Source organism: Callithrix jacchus, chromosome 9 (genome assembly GCF_049354715.1).
Source record: "Callithrix jacchus isolate 240 chromosome 9, calJac240_pri, whole genome shotgun sequence".
NCBI lineage: Eukaryota > Metazoa > Chordata > Mammalia > Primates > Cebidae > Callithrix > Callithrix jacchus.
The window spans coordinates 90,079,902-90,096,596 of record NC_133510.1 but is presented as its reverse complement, the minus strand read 5'-3'; the positions used below and the strand labels follow the sequence as shown (position 1 = coordinate 90,096,596).

The 16,695-nt window shown below is 34.2% G+C and overlaps 2 protein-coding genes across 3 annotated transcripts in view; both read right to left on the bottom strand.

Moving 5' to 3' along the window:
• EPYC (epiphycan) overlaps positions 1–3,821 on the bottom strand; it is an 84,285-nt gene extending 80,464 nt beyond the window's left edge. Inside the window, exons 1-2 of the mRNA XM_035257176.3 lie at positions 3,306–3,821; positions 256–384 (exon numbers count right to left, since the gene is read on the bottom strand). The gene's annotated coding sequence lies outside the window, so the exon portion shown is untranslated. The remainder of the gene's footprint in view (positions 1–255; positions 385–3,305) is intronic.
• Positions 3,822–7,209: 3,388 nt separating this feature from the next.
• KERA (keratocan) lies at positions 7,210–14,855 on the bottom strand. Of its 2 annotated transcripts, XM_035257174.2 has the most exons (4): positions 14,774–14,855; positions 14,561–14,611; positions 12,159–13,052; positions 7,210–8,265 (listed from the first exon to the last, which is right to left on the bottom strand). In XM_035257174.2, the coding sequence occupies exons 3-4, from the start codon at positions 13,042–13,044 to the stop codon at positions 8,093–8,095; spliced, it is 1,059 nt and encodes a 352-aa protein (XP_035113065.1). In that variant the 5' UTR covers positions 13,045–13,052; positions 14,561–14,611; positions 14,774–14,855; the 3' UTR covers positions 7,210–8,092. The 2 variants fall into 2 exon arrangements, with proteins under 2 accessions (XP_035113065.1, XP_035113066.1); XM_035257175.2 differs by lacking the exon at positions 14,561–14,611.
• Positions 14,856–16,695: the final 1,840 nt, after the last annotated feature.

Sequence of the window (16,695 nt, the reverse complement as noted above, 5' to 3'; positions counted from 1 at the left end):
GAATTATTCATGTTAGACTGTTATGATGTAATGACAAATGCTACAAAATTCAATGGCTTAATACCGCCACCCCCCAAAAAAGATTAATTTCTCTCATGTGGTATGTGTTCTTGTATCAGTCAGCAGAGCAAGTCTGCCTTTTGTAATCTCCCAGACAGCCAGACTAATAGAATGATAGACCCTCTGCCATCTGGCATCTGAAACACGTAGACTTTCCCTCTCTCTACAACAGCAGGAAGGAAAAGAGAGTTGCACCTGAACAGTGCAATTCTTTGACCCAGAAGTAGTATCTCACTTCCAGTCACTGCACAGTGACCAGAAGTTTTCTTATGATTTCTTTGTTTTCTTTCAAGGAGATGAGAAAGGTTAATTCTGCCATGTGTCCTGAAAGAGAAAAATCATATGAGTAAACACTGGATAGCTTCATCAAAATAAATAAATTTGCATTTAAAAGATTTTAAGTAAGTGCGGTATCATGATCAGTATTTTGAAACCTGTACAAACCACTAGTATATTACAAGGGAAAATAACTAATACATTATCAAGTCTTTTTATGCCTCTATATATATTTTTTGTCAATCTTTTTTCATAAAACTTTTCAGGCCAGGCGAGGTGGCTCACTACAGTAATTCCAGCACTTTGGGAGGCCAAGGTGGGCAGATCACAAGGTCAAGAGATCCAGACCGTCCTGGCCAACATGGTGAAACTCCATCTCTACTAAAAATACAAAACGTTAGCCAGGCATGGTGGCACCTGTCTGTAGTTCCAGCTATTCAGGAGGCTGAGGCAGGAGAATCTATTGAAGCTGGGAGGCAGAGGATACAGTGAGCCATGATTGCACCACTGTACTCCAGCCTGGGTGATAGAGCGAGTCTGTCTCAAAAAAAAAAGAGAAAAGAAAAGAAGAAAAGAAAAGACAAGAAAACAAAACAAAACAACACTTTTGAAACAACAAACCTGAAAGAATTTTACAGTGAATACCTATATACCAAGCACTTGGACTCTAATATTAACATTTTACTCTTCTAACTCTAATACATCCTGTTCCAGGTATGTTGCCATCTAAAATCTCTTTGGTACATTTTGTTTAAGAAATTAAAATAATAATACCAATAATAATAATTTTATTTATGAGCCCCTGGTATATTTAGGCATCTTAACTACACTATTATCCTAACATGACTCTCAGGCAAAGCATACTCTTTGCCTACTGTAATTAAAGAACCAATGTTTCAAGAGTTTAAGTAACTTGTTCAGTTTTCTTTAGCAGATAGAGAGTTCAAATTCATTTGTATCTGAGTCAACAGTCTCTATGCTCTTCCTGATATACCTCACCATCCTTGCTTTTTGATACATTGGTGTACTAAGTAACTCAAAACAGGTCTCTTTCCTCCTATGTAAAAACCTTGTATATGATCTTAGCATGCAGAAGTAGCTTATCTTGTATAGAAATATTTTTTGTTCCATGTCTGTTTCCACTTCTCTGGAAGCAGTGTCTCTGCCTTTGAACCTGAATCGTATGCTTGATTTATACTCCCATTACCCACCAGTTTTGTTGTCATTTTTAACGCAAGTGAGAGGCCAGAGAATTGAATACATGGCAAAACTCTTGCCCTATTGGAAACAAATCCTGGCACCATAACATACACAATGGATAGCTTTTCAGATGGCTTTTGCAAAACGCAATCCTGCTAGTCATTTTACGGTTCTTATGTTTTTCCAGGACAACTTTAACTTGTCTTAAGAAACCATTAAGAACTCAAGACAATGAATCTTTTACTACACTTGAATTTTGTTTGCTCAGCTGAATGTCACAAAGAAAGTAATATTTTTGAGAGGTATAAAAATAAATACAAATTTAAAGATAATAGTTCTATGATTTGCCAAATCATGTTATATTTGCTTAACAGTTTTTTCTACAAAGTGCTCATATATTATTTGCTTTCTTTCCCCACTATAGTAATATTCTCAGCAAAATGTTCTGAGATCTGTCACAGATGCATAAATAACAATTTTTTTAGAGTTTTTAGTAAATATGACATTTCACTGTTTTGCTAAGTCATAAATCACCCTCATTATATGCAGTGCTGCAGATGTTGTGCAAACTATCATTGAATAGGACAAATAATTTTAAACAAGTGATTTGATAATCAATTGCTGTGTATTTATATGTATTATAATAATCCTTTAACTTTTTTCAGTTATAATGACATATTTTATTATTAGAATTAATATAACATAGTGGTCAAAAACAGGGCCTCAGAAGCTAGACTGCTTAGATATTAATCCTGTATCTGCCTCTCAGCAGCTGTGTGACACTGAACAAGATGTTCAAACTATTTATGCTCAAATAGTTCAAAATTTTCCTCACTCTGTGTTCTCTTCTTTCCTGAGTTCTAAAGTAAATCACAATCACTTGCATCATAGATTCTTAGCAAATCCAATTTCCTTGTTCTTTTGACTTGGTGACTTACTTCCTCTTAATTTTGGCAGTTCCATCCCACGACCACGCCCAGAATCTTTTCATCTCTCAACAATGAGCCTCTTGAGACATCTTAAACTGTAGGATCTCAGGCTCAGGTTATTCTTTTTCTTCTGGGTCATAAATGACCTAACTCCTCACATACCTGTACTTCATCCTACAGAGCCTTCAGTATTTTTCTCCCAACTGCCTGTCCCCACCTGATCTCATTATTTTTTCACTATCTAACTTCAACTTCATAGTTCACTAGCCCCATTCTATCACCCTCAAGTTCACTTGCTATTTACCCATCCATTGCACCAAAATTTGAAACCTTTGACGTGGATAAGTTCACCATTTATTTTGCTCAGTTTTTTTATTCATAAAATGATCTGATCTGGTAGAGAAAATCTATTCAATTGTGTGCATCAGAGTCCCTCCTAATAATAAATTTCCAACCTACCATTTATTATTTTCTATATATCAAATAATAACATGTTTTACATGCGTTCCCTCTTAATTCTCACAGCAATTGTGTAAGGCCGATGATATTATTCCTTACTTTACAGATGAGGATACAATGCTTAGAAATGTTAAAACATTTACCACAGATCAAAGAGTTAGTAGTAGCACAGGGTGGATTTGAAACTTGCCTCCTAGGCAATGCGCCATTCTTAGAGCACTTTAAATTGTAATTATCTTTACCCATCCGTCTATCAAATACCTGTATTAAGAAATATTATGTGCATGTATGTGTATATGTTTGTGTGTTTGTGTATATATGCACACACATATATATACACATACATGCACACAGTAGTAATAAATAACACGTAGTACTTACCATGTGTCAGGTGCTGTTCAAGGCACTTCACATATTCCAATTCATCATATATATTATGTATGTGTGTGTGTGTATATACACATGTATATACACACACACACATACATTCATATATTACATATATATATACATCATATATAATATATATGTATATAAAGAGAGAAAGAGAGAGAGATTAATGTCGTGGCTCCTTGTTTCCAGATATAGAACTTCTAAAACTCTTGTAGATGGGAACAATAGGAGAATCTTTTGTTCTAATATTTAGTTTTTGATCCCAGTTATTGGCACAGCTCTTAAAACCTCTGTGATTTTCTGAATGATAGGAACACCTGATACAGAGTTCCTAATTCTTTGAAATATCCTGGGTAATGGAAGCATTTTTTGTTCTAACGGGGCAACTCCTGGATAGCCTCTGAATGGAGGCTAGTTACCCAGGAAACAACTAGCCTGCAAGAGTTTAAATGTTCCCCTGCCATGACCTCCAGTGTGGAAAGAGAGGCTTAAGATTGAGTTGACCACTAATGGCCAGTGATGCAATCAATTATGTCAACATAATGAAGCCTCCATAAAAACCCTTAAACGCGCGGTCCCAGAGCTTCCAGTTTGCTGAGCACCTGGAGATTCCATGAGGCTCCATGCTTCTTCTCATATACTTACCCTGAGTCTCTTCCATCTGGGTATTCATTTGTATCCTTTGTAATAGTTTTATAATAAACCTATAAATGTAAATAAAATGCTTCCCTTAATCTGTGAGCTACCCTAGCAAATTAATCAAACCTGATGAGGGGCTTGTGGAAACTCCAATCTTTATCTAATTGGTTGGAAGTGTAGGTGACAATCTACTATTTGCCTTTGACATCTGAATTTGGGGCCTGGGACCATTTTGTGGGACTAAACCCTTAACCTGTGAGATCTGACACTGTCTCCAGATAGGTAGTTCCAGAATTGAACTGAATTATGGAATACCCAGCTTCTGTCTGCTAGAGAATTAGCTTTTGGTGGGGAGAAATTCCCTCACGTTTTGGTGACCAGAAGTACAGTGTTGTGTTGAGCATGTGTGAGTAGGAAAAGTATTTATTTCTTCCTGCCTCTTACACACATACACACACACTTTACACTCAATTATTTTGATGATTTACTGACTTCTTTCACACCAGTCTTATCATATATCATCTGGAATTTTTCTTCCACCATACCATTTGTCCTATCTAGGTTTTTTTTTTTTTAAAAGGTTATTTGGGGAAGTTAAATGAAATGATTCTGTCACAAGATTTTTACCACCAAAAATCAATCTTAATTTTTTAAAACATCGTTTGCAAATAAATTGCTTAGTCTATCCTTTTATATTTTCTTTTCTTTGATCTGTGCATTTTTATCAATTAAAGTCATGATATTTACATGGAAAGATTATAGATAATATTATTTTGTTTTGTTTTGTATTTTAAGTAGGTCCATTAAATGATGGATTGAACACGTATTAAGAGCCATAATATACAAAATGGCTTGAACTTATCTCCTAGTTATTACTCCTGAGTTTTAAAGATAATAGTCACATTGTATACAACATCAAGAAGGAGAACAGCGTATCATTTGAAAGCTTCAGGGAACCTATAGTAGCTTTATACATATGTCAAAAAAATGTATGAATAAGGTGATTCCATTCCTCATAGCTTCACTTGCCAATACTCGGAATGAGGTCTGTATTCTCCTAATCTTTATTTAAGTGCAAAATTCTGCTAAATTATCAGATAGATTAACAAAATCTATAAAATTTTACCTACATGTTTATATATTCATCCAGACCTCATTCAAGAACTTACATGACATTTTTTTTTGGATGAATCATAGTTTGAACAAAGTGTAAACTATGTGTAAAAACCAACTCATGATTTTTTCTAAATGTGCCTCTATTAGAAAATATACTGCCATCTATTCTGTCATGCAAGTTAGAAACCTTAATACCCTTGTTTCTCGCACTCCCCTTTATACAATCTGCCACCAAGTCTTCACAATTTTTACCTCCTCATACTCACATTTGTCCACTTCTCTCCAATTCCACCACAACCTTATACTCCAAACTTTCTTTTTTTTCAAACTAACTTTTTCTTTTTTACTCTAAGACTGAAAATGCAACTGATCTCTGAACATCCAGTTTTGGTTCTCCAAACTGTTTTACTCACAGTGCCAAGGAGAAACACAAACACATGCACACAATAATAATAATAAATAACACTTACTTAGTATTTACCACATCTCAGGTGCTGTTCAAGCCACTTTAAGTATTCCAACGAATTTAATCTTCACCATATGACAGGTGCCATTGCCTGTCTCCATTTTACAGATAAGGGAACACTGAGGCATAAATAATTTGAAGGTTCTGCCCAGGACAATGATGCTAATAAGTGGCAGAGCTGGGATTTGAACTCAGCAACTTTAGCTTCAGTGTTAGTGTTCTTTACCACTGCATGATGCTGCTCTACAATGAAAATAATCCACTATGACTTAAAACTCTTCGGTGACTTTCAAATTGTTCCTAAGGATTATAATCTTGTGGAATAATCTTCCCTTCTACCTTGTGCTGCTAAATACTTTTGATCTTTTATATGTTTCCTTAATCATTATTTCTTTAGGAAAAACTTGTCTCAAATCTCTATTGTTAGTTTCTTTGTAGCATGCAGCTCTCTGTTAATAGTATTTATCACATATAGAATTGTACCTGTTTTTGTGATTATTCGGTTAATTTTTGTCTCACCCACTGTAGAATAAACAATAAGCAATATTATATCATCTGTGTGTAGTATAGTCCTACGTATGGTACTCAATAAATACTTAAATTTAAAGGAAGGAAGGAAGAAAGTTCTTAGAGTTGAAAAGTTCTCAGAGAAACATTTCACACCAATGTTGCTTCCACATTAGGACTCCATTTTATACCCTTCCTCTTGAGTCATTACTTATTCACTGTTTGAAGAATTCCAGAGATGGGTAACTCTACCTCAAGAAAAGTTACTTCCATTGCTGGGTGACTTGGAACAACTATTGGAAAATTCTTTCTTAGCTAGATCCAACATATGACTTCTTATACATTTTGCCCATATGTTCTACTCTTCATTTTGAGGCTTCCTGGCATATGTTTTGTGCCCTTTTCAAATGGCATGTTTTAAAATATTTAAAATTATTATGTTCCCCTTCACATATTTTTTCTTAGTCTAATCATACCTGATTACTTCTGTTTTTATGACATAATTTTTGTAATTTTATTGTGTGCCTTGAGGTCATTTAACACATTTTTCTTTTTGTTAATGCCAATTGATTTATTACTTTCAGCCAGCATTTTAAAAACTGTGCTCAAAGTTTGTTGATGGGTCCTCCTTCTTCACCCTCAAATATGTTTTGGTATAAAAATAATAAGTTTGGTATAAGGCCATAGTAAGGGCTGGCTCTTCTTCACCGTCAAATAAGTTTGGTGTAAAAACATAGCCACACATTATGTTGTTTTCTTGGGAATTCACATTACAAAATAGCATATTAAGTTTCTGAGAGGCTTTGAAGTAAACTATTGGACATTTTTAAGCTAGTGTTTTACAAACATATATAATCATTTTTCTGTGGAAATATGCCATATTTTATAGATTTTTAAGAATACTGTTAGGAAAATGTATATAAAAGCATGCACTGATCTTTATGGAATATAGATTGCATATAGCATATGCTTGAAAAGTCAGAAGGCTAATATAGAGAACATGGTACTTTGTTACTTAATGAAATTCTGTGTTTTTTTTAATCCACAAAAGTCAGAATATTATGTCAAGTGATTAGAATACAATTTTTTTGTGTTTTCTCAAAGAAAAGAAAAACAAAGGTAGGATTAACATATATGAATATATTTATGCCAGAAAAATGAAAATAATTTTTATTATAACATTTTTTATTAAAATATGTTCTTTAAATGAAGCTTGTTAATGATGCCTTTGAAATACTCTGTTTTGTTATAAAGCATTCAATGTTTTTATTTAGAAAATCCAAAAGAACCACAATTAAATATAAAGGCTGAACAATTTGCAGTTTAAGTGGATTTCAAATGTTAAAACACTAAGATTTAATGAGAGATGTATTATAATAAACATAAAATTCAGAATTTATAGGAATATAGTGGACTATATTTAAAAACAACAGCTAAAAGAAATGGTAATGAACTAGAAATGATTGCTGTTTCATTATTTAATATTAAATAACAAGAATTCTTTAGCAATGAAGTATTTGATTCATTCCATACCTATTCTCAAGCTAAATATCAAACTTGTACCTCCAACAGCTACTTAGCAATCTGCATTTATTTCATTATGATTACAATCAAGAAATATCTCATTTTCTCATCTTCTTCAGATCTTTCTAACCCTGTTTTACTATTGCATTTATGTAATAAATTACACTATCTGCGTAATTTTGAACATACGCAAATATGTCCTTTTTATTGCATAACCATATAATTGCATTATTTAGTGTTAATAAGCTATGGAAGAGACCAAAAAAAAATTGATCTTTGAGTTGATAAACTATCTTAACTCTGTGTCTGCTGTATTAATTAAAAGAAATGCAAATTAATGCAGGTTGTATGGCATGTAACTGGCAAAAGCATATTTGAATAGAAGAAATATATTGCATCAATGAAAATTTGTGCCAAGAGCAATGGGGAATATGACTTGTGTCCTAAGCCTATAAATGGTAACCACATTTCATGTCAGAAACATTAGCTCATTAAACTAATTTTAGATTTGGTGAGAATGTGTTTAAATAATAACAGCCTGAAGAAGTCTGAAGCAGGTCATTAAAGCCATTGGGATTGGTGGTTTGATTTCATTTCCATCCAGACGGAGGTAGCGAAGATGAGGTCCATAACTGAAGAAATCTCTTTCTGCTGGCAATGTGGATGGGCTGGGACATATTACAGAGACATTCACACCTACAGAGACAAACAGCATAAATGAATGAATTGAAACACAAGAAAAACTAGCAGTGAGAAGACCAAGAAACTAATGCCATAGTCCTATGGAGGGCTTCCTGTCCTAATACATGAAAACAGTGGTTATACTAAACATTTGTGTCTGTGAGAGAGTGTACCTATATGTTTTATAAAAGTAACCCCAAACAAATGTTCAACACACTTATAGTCATCTCAGTCCATGCTCTGCTATTTAGTATAGAGCACTCCTAAGGAAATACTGTTAAGATCTGTAATAGAAGCACAGGTGTATAAGACATCACTTGTTTTCTAAACTAGCCAAGAGAAAGCACATTTAGATTGCTGTGGGATAAGACAGGTAGGACTGAGGGCATCAGAGGTGGAGACAACAGTTCAGACCTGGGACTGAAACAATGGGTAAGTACAGGAGTGTATGTATGGATGGATGGGTGGATGGATGGATAAATGGATGTATGTGTCAGTAGAAAATTAGTCTAATGTAAAAGAAAATGCTTGAAAATTACCTTAAAAGATGCAAAATAGTGTGTATAACATGATTTTAAAAGTGCAATTAACATAACTTTACATAAACAATATAGAAAACAATCTTGAATCTTCATCTTTAAGTGCATTTAATTGGAAACAAAAATTTTGCCAAGAATTGAATTACGAAGAACTCACGCCAGAAAACATACTAGCAGCCTTTTTACATGGCTAGGATGGGAGTAATTGTGTACCTGCCTTGGACCAAAGCCCTTGGCACCAGTGAATATGCTGAAATTTAGAAACATCCAGCAAACAAGGCCAGTTAAACTAGGAAAATTCAGGGAAGTCTGTAATATCTGATTTTAACCATGAATCCATATATTGTCTTTAATATCTTTTCAAAACTATTCCAAGCAAGAGATCTTCCCTGATTAGACCAACTTAATTTGGGCAATGACCCTCCTATGTGACCTCTTGTTTTATACAGATTCATATTGCAGTGAATAATTTTGTTTCCAGCAAGGTTGCTTTGCTTTGAATCTATGCCATTTTGTGAAATGAGTTTAATAAATATAATGACTCCTTTGCGTAGCAGTTTAGTTGTTATAAAGTCAAGTTTTCTTTTTTTTATATACATTCAAGTATCACCTTATCATCTCACAGGCTTTATCAGGCAATATTGTTATTCTCCCTTCCTGGGCATTTGTGGGAATTCTGGTTCAGAGAAGTAAGGAAACATACACAAGGTATTTCAGCAAGTAAGTGGCAGAGCTGAGACCTGGCCTATTCTTTCTATTTCTACACTGGGTCTCTTGCCCAGGAGAATATGTCCCTTTCAATGTGCAATCCCCTTATCTTTATTGATCTCATGTCCCATAATCAATGGAAGTCTGAATAAATGGATATAAGAAATAAGTATTCTAAATTTGATTTTCATAAATTAATTACAGTTTTTATCAGAGAACACTAGAAAGTAATTTAGTTGAGTAAATAACATTTTTACCTAATCTTAAGCCCCTGAAAGTTTCCAGAATAATAAATATTTCCATCACATTGCTTGAGACAGGTTCATAGTCATAAATTTTGATGGCTTTTCATAGAAGAGGTATGTTTCTTGGAAACCATTTTTTTAACAACTAGAGTAGATTATGTGGCAAGAAGAACAAAGTACTTAAACAGTTTTAGCACAGTGTGTTATTATGTCAACGATTCTATCCAGGGAAACTCTTATATTTATTTTCTTAAATATAGAAATGACAAAATTTAACATCTACATTAAAAAGTAAATCACTAGATTTCTCTTTGTTGCTGTTCTACTGATAGAATATTTTCTAAATTTTCATATTCATGAAAATGAAGGAAAGTATTGTTATTATACTGTATGAGTGGAAAAAAACACTTTAAGCTCAGGTCTGGCTATTGCATCTACCCTTTGTCCTTGGGCAAATATCCTTCCCTAACTGATTTTCCATTTCTCTTTCTTCAGAAATTCCTAATAATATCACACAAGGTTCTTGCAAGGATTAAACAGTAGTTCTCAAATTGTGAGCCAGCAATATCAATACTATTAATATCTGGAGACTAAACTGTGAGGCCCAACCTCTGACCTAGCAAGTCAGAAATTTTGGGGTTGGGACCCAGCTGCCTAGGTTTACAAGATCTCCAGGTGATTCTGATGCACACTAAGATTTATGAACAATGGAAATATTAGAAATCTATGAGAAATACTTTGATAAAACTCTAAAATGTGGGTCTGTACTGCACCCCTAAGACTCTAAGATTATAATCTAGAGTCTTATGCCTCTCAACTGTGTTTAAAATATTTCTACCTATCTCCTAAAAACCCTAATTCACAAATGAAATGCTCAGAATGAAACACCTATTTTATAAGCAAGGGTTCTATGTGGAGTCACTTGATGTTAACTTCCCATGTCAATTTTCTGTGGGGCTTTTAAGGAATGTACCTGTAATATACCTGTAGAAGCACAGCACACTTGTCAGGAAAAATCATCTATTTAGGTCAATATCATTGTTGTTCTATTTGGTCCAGCTAAACAGATTCATCTCTTAATTTTTTTCCTGTTGCATCTTTTGTTTTTGACTACAGGGTTAAACAATATGCTTCATCACCATGGAAAAATAACCACTGTGGTGGCAGGCTGCCAATTCCTGGACTGCAGGCTCAAGTACGCTGTTATTTGACTCCCCCCGCCAAAAAGAAATCTTGAATAAATGAGAAGTACCCAGTGGAAAAATAGTCTGTTCTTATAAATGATATGTTTATGTGATTGTTTGCTTAAAAAAACTTTAGTGGGTAGTACCCGGACAGCACAACCTTTTGACAAATTATCTTTGTTATTCTCTTGCAAACTATTCTGACTGAATCTTACTTTTGGAATGCATTTTCTTAGGTTGTCCTGGATAAATCTCCCCAAAGTGATTTTTAAAGGTTCTACTCTGAGGTTGAAGATGCATAAAGAAGTGCCAGGCTAGGTATCATAGCCCTGTGTCTGGACCCATTTTTACACCAAGTCCAGCCTGGTCTCATGCATAATTGTGAAGAAGCCAAATTCATCTTCAATGTTTCCAACATCTGCTTTCTATAATCAGTTTCTCTCTTGATGGTGCCTTTGCCTCCAAAAACTTTGCGTTCATTTTTCACTCCCTTATGAAAAGCTTTTTTCAGGAAAGGAGAGGGTATTCTACCTATTATTGCCTGTAAGTCCCAAGGATTTGCCAGCTACCAGAGAAATTTGTTTCGATTTTAATTAATAAAGCCTTAAACTATAGTACTGGTTCTAAGGTATACTTCCAGAACATCAACTGGGAAACTTAGAAATGAAAATACTCAAGTCTCACTCCAGATCTATTGAATCAGAGATCCTGGGGGTGGATTCACCGGCCTTTACACACTTGTTTGAGACTCCCATTGTTATTAGGGAAGCTTAATTAGAGACTCCAATTAGGAGAGTTTCAGGCATCAGCTGTTATAGTGATTAGTACAGAGATGCCTTCCTAATGCCTCCTAAATCGTATTTTCTTTATTACTAGTCATAAGGTTGTTTGCGCCTGGTAAGATTTCTTAAATAAGCTTACCCAGTGAGGCAGATATATTGGAATTTCCCCAAGTAAAAGAAAATAGAGACATTTAGTTTATTGAATAATAGCCCTTTGTAGATGACTCAAGTCCACTTTTTAGTCTTCAGTTTGAAGATTTGGACTTCTTGGCTCATTAAGACTGTCTGTGAGTAGACAAGATTTAATACTGAAAATCAAAAATACACTAAAAATCTAAAAGGAACATTAGTGGAAGAGGGGGCAACACAATTGCTCTTCTTAATGAAGATAAAGATACATTTAATGACCATGAGCCCTTTAGTCAAAGACATACTGTTCAGGTTACTTACTTTTAATTTTGTTATGATCAAGGTGAAGGTGCTGCAGGTGAGCACTGATTCGGGGAACCTTTGTTAGTTGATTGTGTGACAGTTGAAGATCTAGAATTGATGATACATCAAAACCTCTTGATGGGAGACCTGCATCTGATAATTTGTTGTGATTTAGTCTCAAAAAGGCCACTTTAGGAATCACATTAAAGTAATTTTCTGGTATTCCTTCAATGGAATTGTTGTCTAAAAACAATTGCATTGTATTGGCTGGTAATCTTGGAGGCATATTCTTCAGGGCATTCTTGGCCATGTTTAGCTGCATGAGGTTCTTGAGTCCTTTAAAAGTGTCTCTTTGAAAGGCATTGTCCACTAATTTATTGTTCTGTAGGTCAAGAAGGGTCAGGTTCTCCAGATTGCTAAAGGTCCCTTGAGGAATTCTGGACACCTTATTTCTAGCTAATTGTAATTGTTCTAAACTTCTTGGCAATGGAGAAGGAACCTCCTCTAACTCATTATCTTCCAGAAATAAGAAGAGCAATTTCTTCAGCTGGCTTAGGGCTCCTTTTTCAATTCCATAGTTGGTTATTTTGTTCTTGTTTAGATTAATCCATCTTAGCTGGGTGGCATTCTCAAATGGCTTTTCAGGAATGGTTTCTATCAGGTTGTTTTGAAGATAAAGATACCAAATTCTTGAAGGAATAGCTGGAATTTCTTTGAGACCTCGATTTTCGCAATACAAGGCAGTAGGAAAACTGGGTGGGCAGAAACATTCCATGGGACACTCGAAGTCATGAATAGTCAAATCTTCCAAATCGTGTACCTCATAGACCTGCCTCACACTTCTAGTCCACACAGTGTTTGTTATGAATAACACCCACATGATGACACAGATTGTGCCTGCCATGGTAGCACCTACAGAAAAAGGAATACAACTGTTAAATATTTGAAAATCTTGACCTTTAGAAAATTTTATACATCAAAATGATCTGTCAACATTGCTTCTTGATGGAAGCAGTGAAAATATGTCAATAATTTCATATACAGATATTAATTAATATACATTAGTTAGTAGGCACTATGTGCAAAGTATTTTACAAACATTGAGAATAATTCACCAACCTGTAGCTTTCTGGTTTTAACCCAATCACAATAAAAGCTGAGAAATTGAAAGAAAATTTTAGCGGGTTTAGCAGTTCTAAATGTTTTTCCATTTCAAGCTATTTAATTTAAAGAATTGAACTGAAACCAGTGGTTGAATATGAGAGTACAAAAAAAGTGATCTTTTAAAACCTCAAATTGGGAATCTGTGTTGTTCCTGAGAGGTAGACATATGCTTTTACTTTTGCCCCTAAATGAGGAGAACATCTGGATGAGATTTCCTAGGTTTTCTGGCCCTTGAACCGAAGGAATGAAGAGATCAAAGAAAATTTTAGCACTTTATGGTGAAGGAAGGTTCTAGGAGCTGAAGAAAAGTGTAATTAATCTGTTATTCTCTAGCTCAACTTCTCAGGTAAGTTTTTTGAGTGTGGGGGAAGATGTTTATAATTTTAAGCATACAATTAAGTTGTTCAGCCAAGATACTGAATTGTAAATTCTCTCTCTCTCTCTCTCTCTCTCTCTCTCTCTCTCTCTCTCTATATATATATATATATATATATATATATACACACACACATATATATACAGTCTGTCTCTATATAGATGTGTATGTATATATATATGTGTGTGTGTGTGCATATATAGTTTATTATATAGAACTAAATGCATTGTGATGTATAGCACAATTACAGGAGTATTATATTCAACTGTGGCATTATTATGGTTGATAAAAAACAAAAAACATATTTAGGATACAGGTAAATTCTTTATATTTGTATTATCAGTGTGGATAATAGAAACTAAGCATTTGCTAATATTTGATACATTTAAAACACATAAACCCTCCCACTGATCATCAAAGATTATTGGTACAAATAATTGTTTTAACAGGAAATATATATATATAACATATATTTTAATCATTTATTTATGGCATTCATGTTACATATATTTATATATACATATATATCAGTAACATTCTGACCAATGTATATTTAGTGAACTGACTGATACTAAGACAAAATAAATTTTACTGATTCCTTAGGAAAAGATAAAGTCCGCTTCATTTATGAAATGCTGATCATTTAATTTTGCCATTAAATTGCAGAAAACAAGTGCAGAGCTGCTTTTCTGCAAGCTGTCAAATTTTCTAGGATTGCAGAATGCTGCTCTGGCCATGTTCCAGCTGAGAAACATTACATTTTTTTTTCTTTTTCAGAATAGGATTTTGGTTTAGTTATTGAAGTTGGAACCCTGCATCTATTTAATAAGTACTTTGCATTCTTAACTTTAAGAGTTTTTAAAAGTGCAAAATTGTTTACCTTGCCTTCCAGGAATACACCGTTGAGTCCTGTGTCTGAGTCTGAAGTTTGCTAAAAATCAGGAGAAAAAAAAAATCTTTGACGAAAATAATTTGTTTTTACTTTAGGCTGTCAAGCCTCCTATAAGAAACAGTGAAATCTATTCGAACCAGTCACCATGAACACTTTTGATCTATTGTTTTCTCTTTGACAGGGCTTCAGAAGACTGCTTACCTCAGCCTTCTTGGATCTTCTTCTTCCTTTTCTATTGGTCACTGCTTGTACATGGTAGTGGATTGACCCAGTCTCCACTGTCATGATTTTATGAATGCTCTGTAATATATATGCACTAGTAGATCCAAATTTAACCCTTCCAACAACTACAGAATCTCAGCGCCTGCACAGCCCAGCAAAGGAAATTCTTACTTTAATCCTAAGAACCCATAACAAAATTTCTAGGAAATTTTCATTCCTAATTCACCATTCAGTGCATTAGTACATGTTGTCATGTACTGATATCTAGACCTTATTTACCGATAGGCAACTAAAGGCAGTTTTAATTTCAAGCATGAGAAAAAAAGATTTTAGAAGCATTCTCCCCTAGATGATCATTTTAAAAAAATACAAATAAATAAAAGCCATGGCCTTCTGTTTATATGGATATTTTTATCTGTTTCTGATCTAAAACAGATGCTGTAATGTGTTTAAGAGAAAAAGAAATAGATACATGTATTTGAAAAATGTAAAAGTGATATCTGCAAATCACACCTGATTTTTGTGCTAACCTTGGTATTATGCTTTGTTTGAGAGAAATAACTTTTGTGTCTCTATTTTCTATTATATTTCTTGTAAAAATTTATTCCAAGTACCTAGTAAGGTGGGATGACTTTTTATTCATTATAATGTAACGCATGTTTCGCAGATAGTCCCTTATGAGATGTTCTGTTACTGCTACTTGTTTCTTTAACATGTATCCAACTACTGTGTCCTCCGCTTCTGATATTTGAGGGAAAAAATATTATGCTTCTCGAGAACAGACACAAACAAAAAATATCTCATTGTCAGGCGTTATTCTGTGGATTGATTGTTATGCTTTTGTTTTTCCAAATCTCTCTTATTCTAGCTTCAGTGAATGCTATATGACTCATTTAACAGCTCACATGAGTATTGTCAAAGAGCACCGTGAGGAGGAGCAAGCATTAGATTCAGAGCACCTTTTGTGAACCACCTCATTCCTCTCTACTAACCATAGGAAGGTCAATTAGAGTTCATTTTTTTGTCATCTACGGAATAGTAATGTATCCCCTCACAGGGTTAGATCTAGTTTGTTTTAAACAATTACAGAAATAATAGCCTTACTTTGGAATTAGCCCTACACTCTCAAATGGAAAATGCATTTATATTTAAGGGCTTTTACAGATTAAGATCCTACTCTGACATGATTTGTTACTAATCCTATAGGAATGTAGGCATACTCACATCCCATTTTAAGAAGACAACCAAGAGTTATTTGCTTTCTCACAATTGTCTCCTCTCTCTGTTGCATTTTTTTCTCCCTCTCTCTTTTTTTTCTAAACCCTCAGGATTTAGACAACAGATGATCTTCAAATCTGCATAGCCTTCTTCCAGCTATTCTCTTATACATCCATTTTTTTAGGCAAACTCATTTTAGTCATTTTGTAATTTTCTTACACAAATGTTGCTATGTGTTCATTGTTGGAAAATTAGAGTACTATATTGGCTGCCTCCAATCTATTTCCTGTTCACCATTCCACTCGTGATCTGCCAACCAAAATATGACTTCTAATTTTGCTTCCCTAAAATTGTTCTGATGAAAAATCAGCAATGATCTTCATATTCAATAATCTGCTGAAGTCTTTTAGTGTTAAGCATACTTGGCCTTTGACAATACTGATCCACCCCTTTTGATAAATGTTTCTCTTAGTTGCTCTGACATCACTCTTTCCTAGTTTTTTCTCCCCTTTGCTGGTGACTTCTCTCTGTCTATATCCCAAAGCTCTATTTCCTCTTTCTAACATGATTTAAGAGCATTTCGAGCATTTAAAACCCTTTGAGATTCTGTCCTCTGCTTTATGCTTTTCCTGCTCTATACAAATTTCCTGTACAATTCTATGGTTCTAACCATCTCCACCATC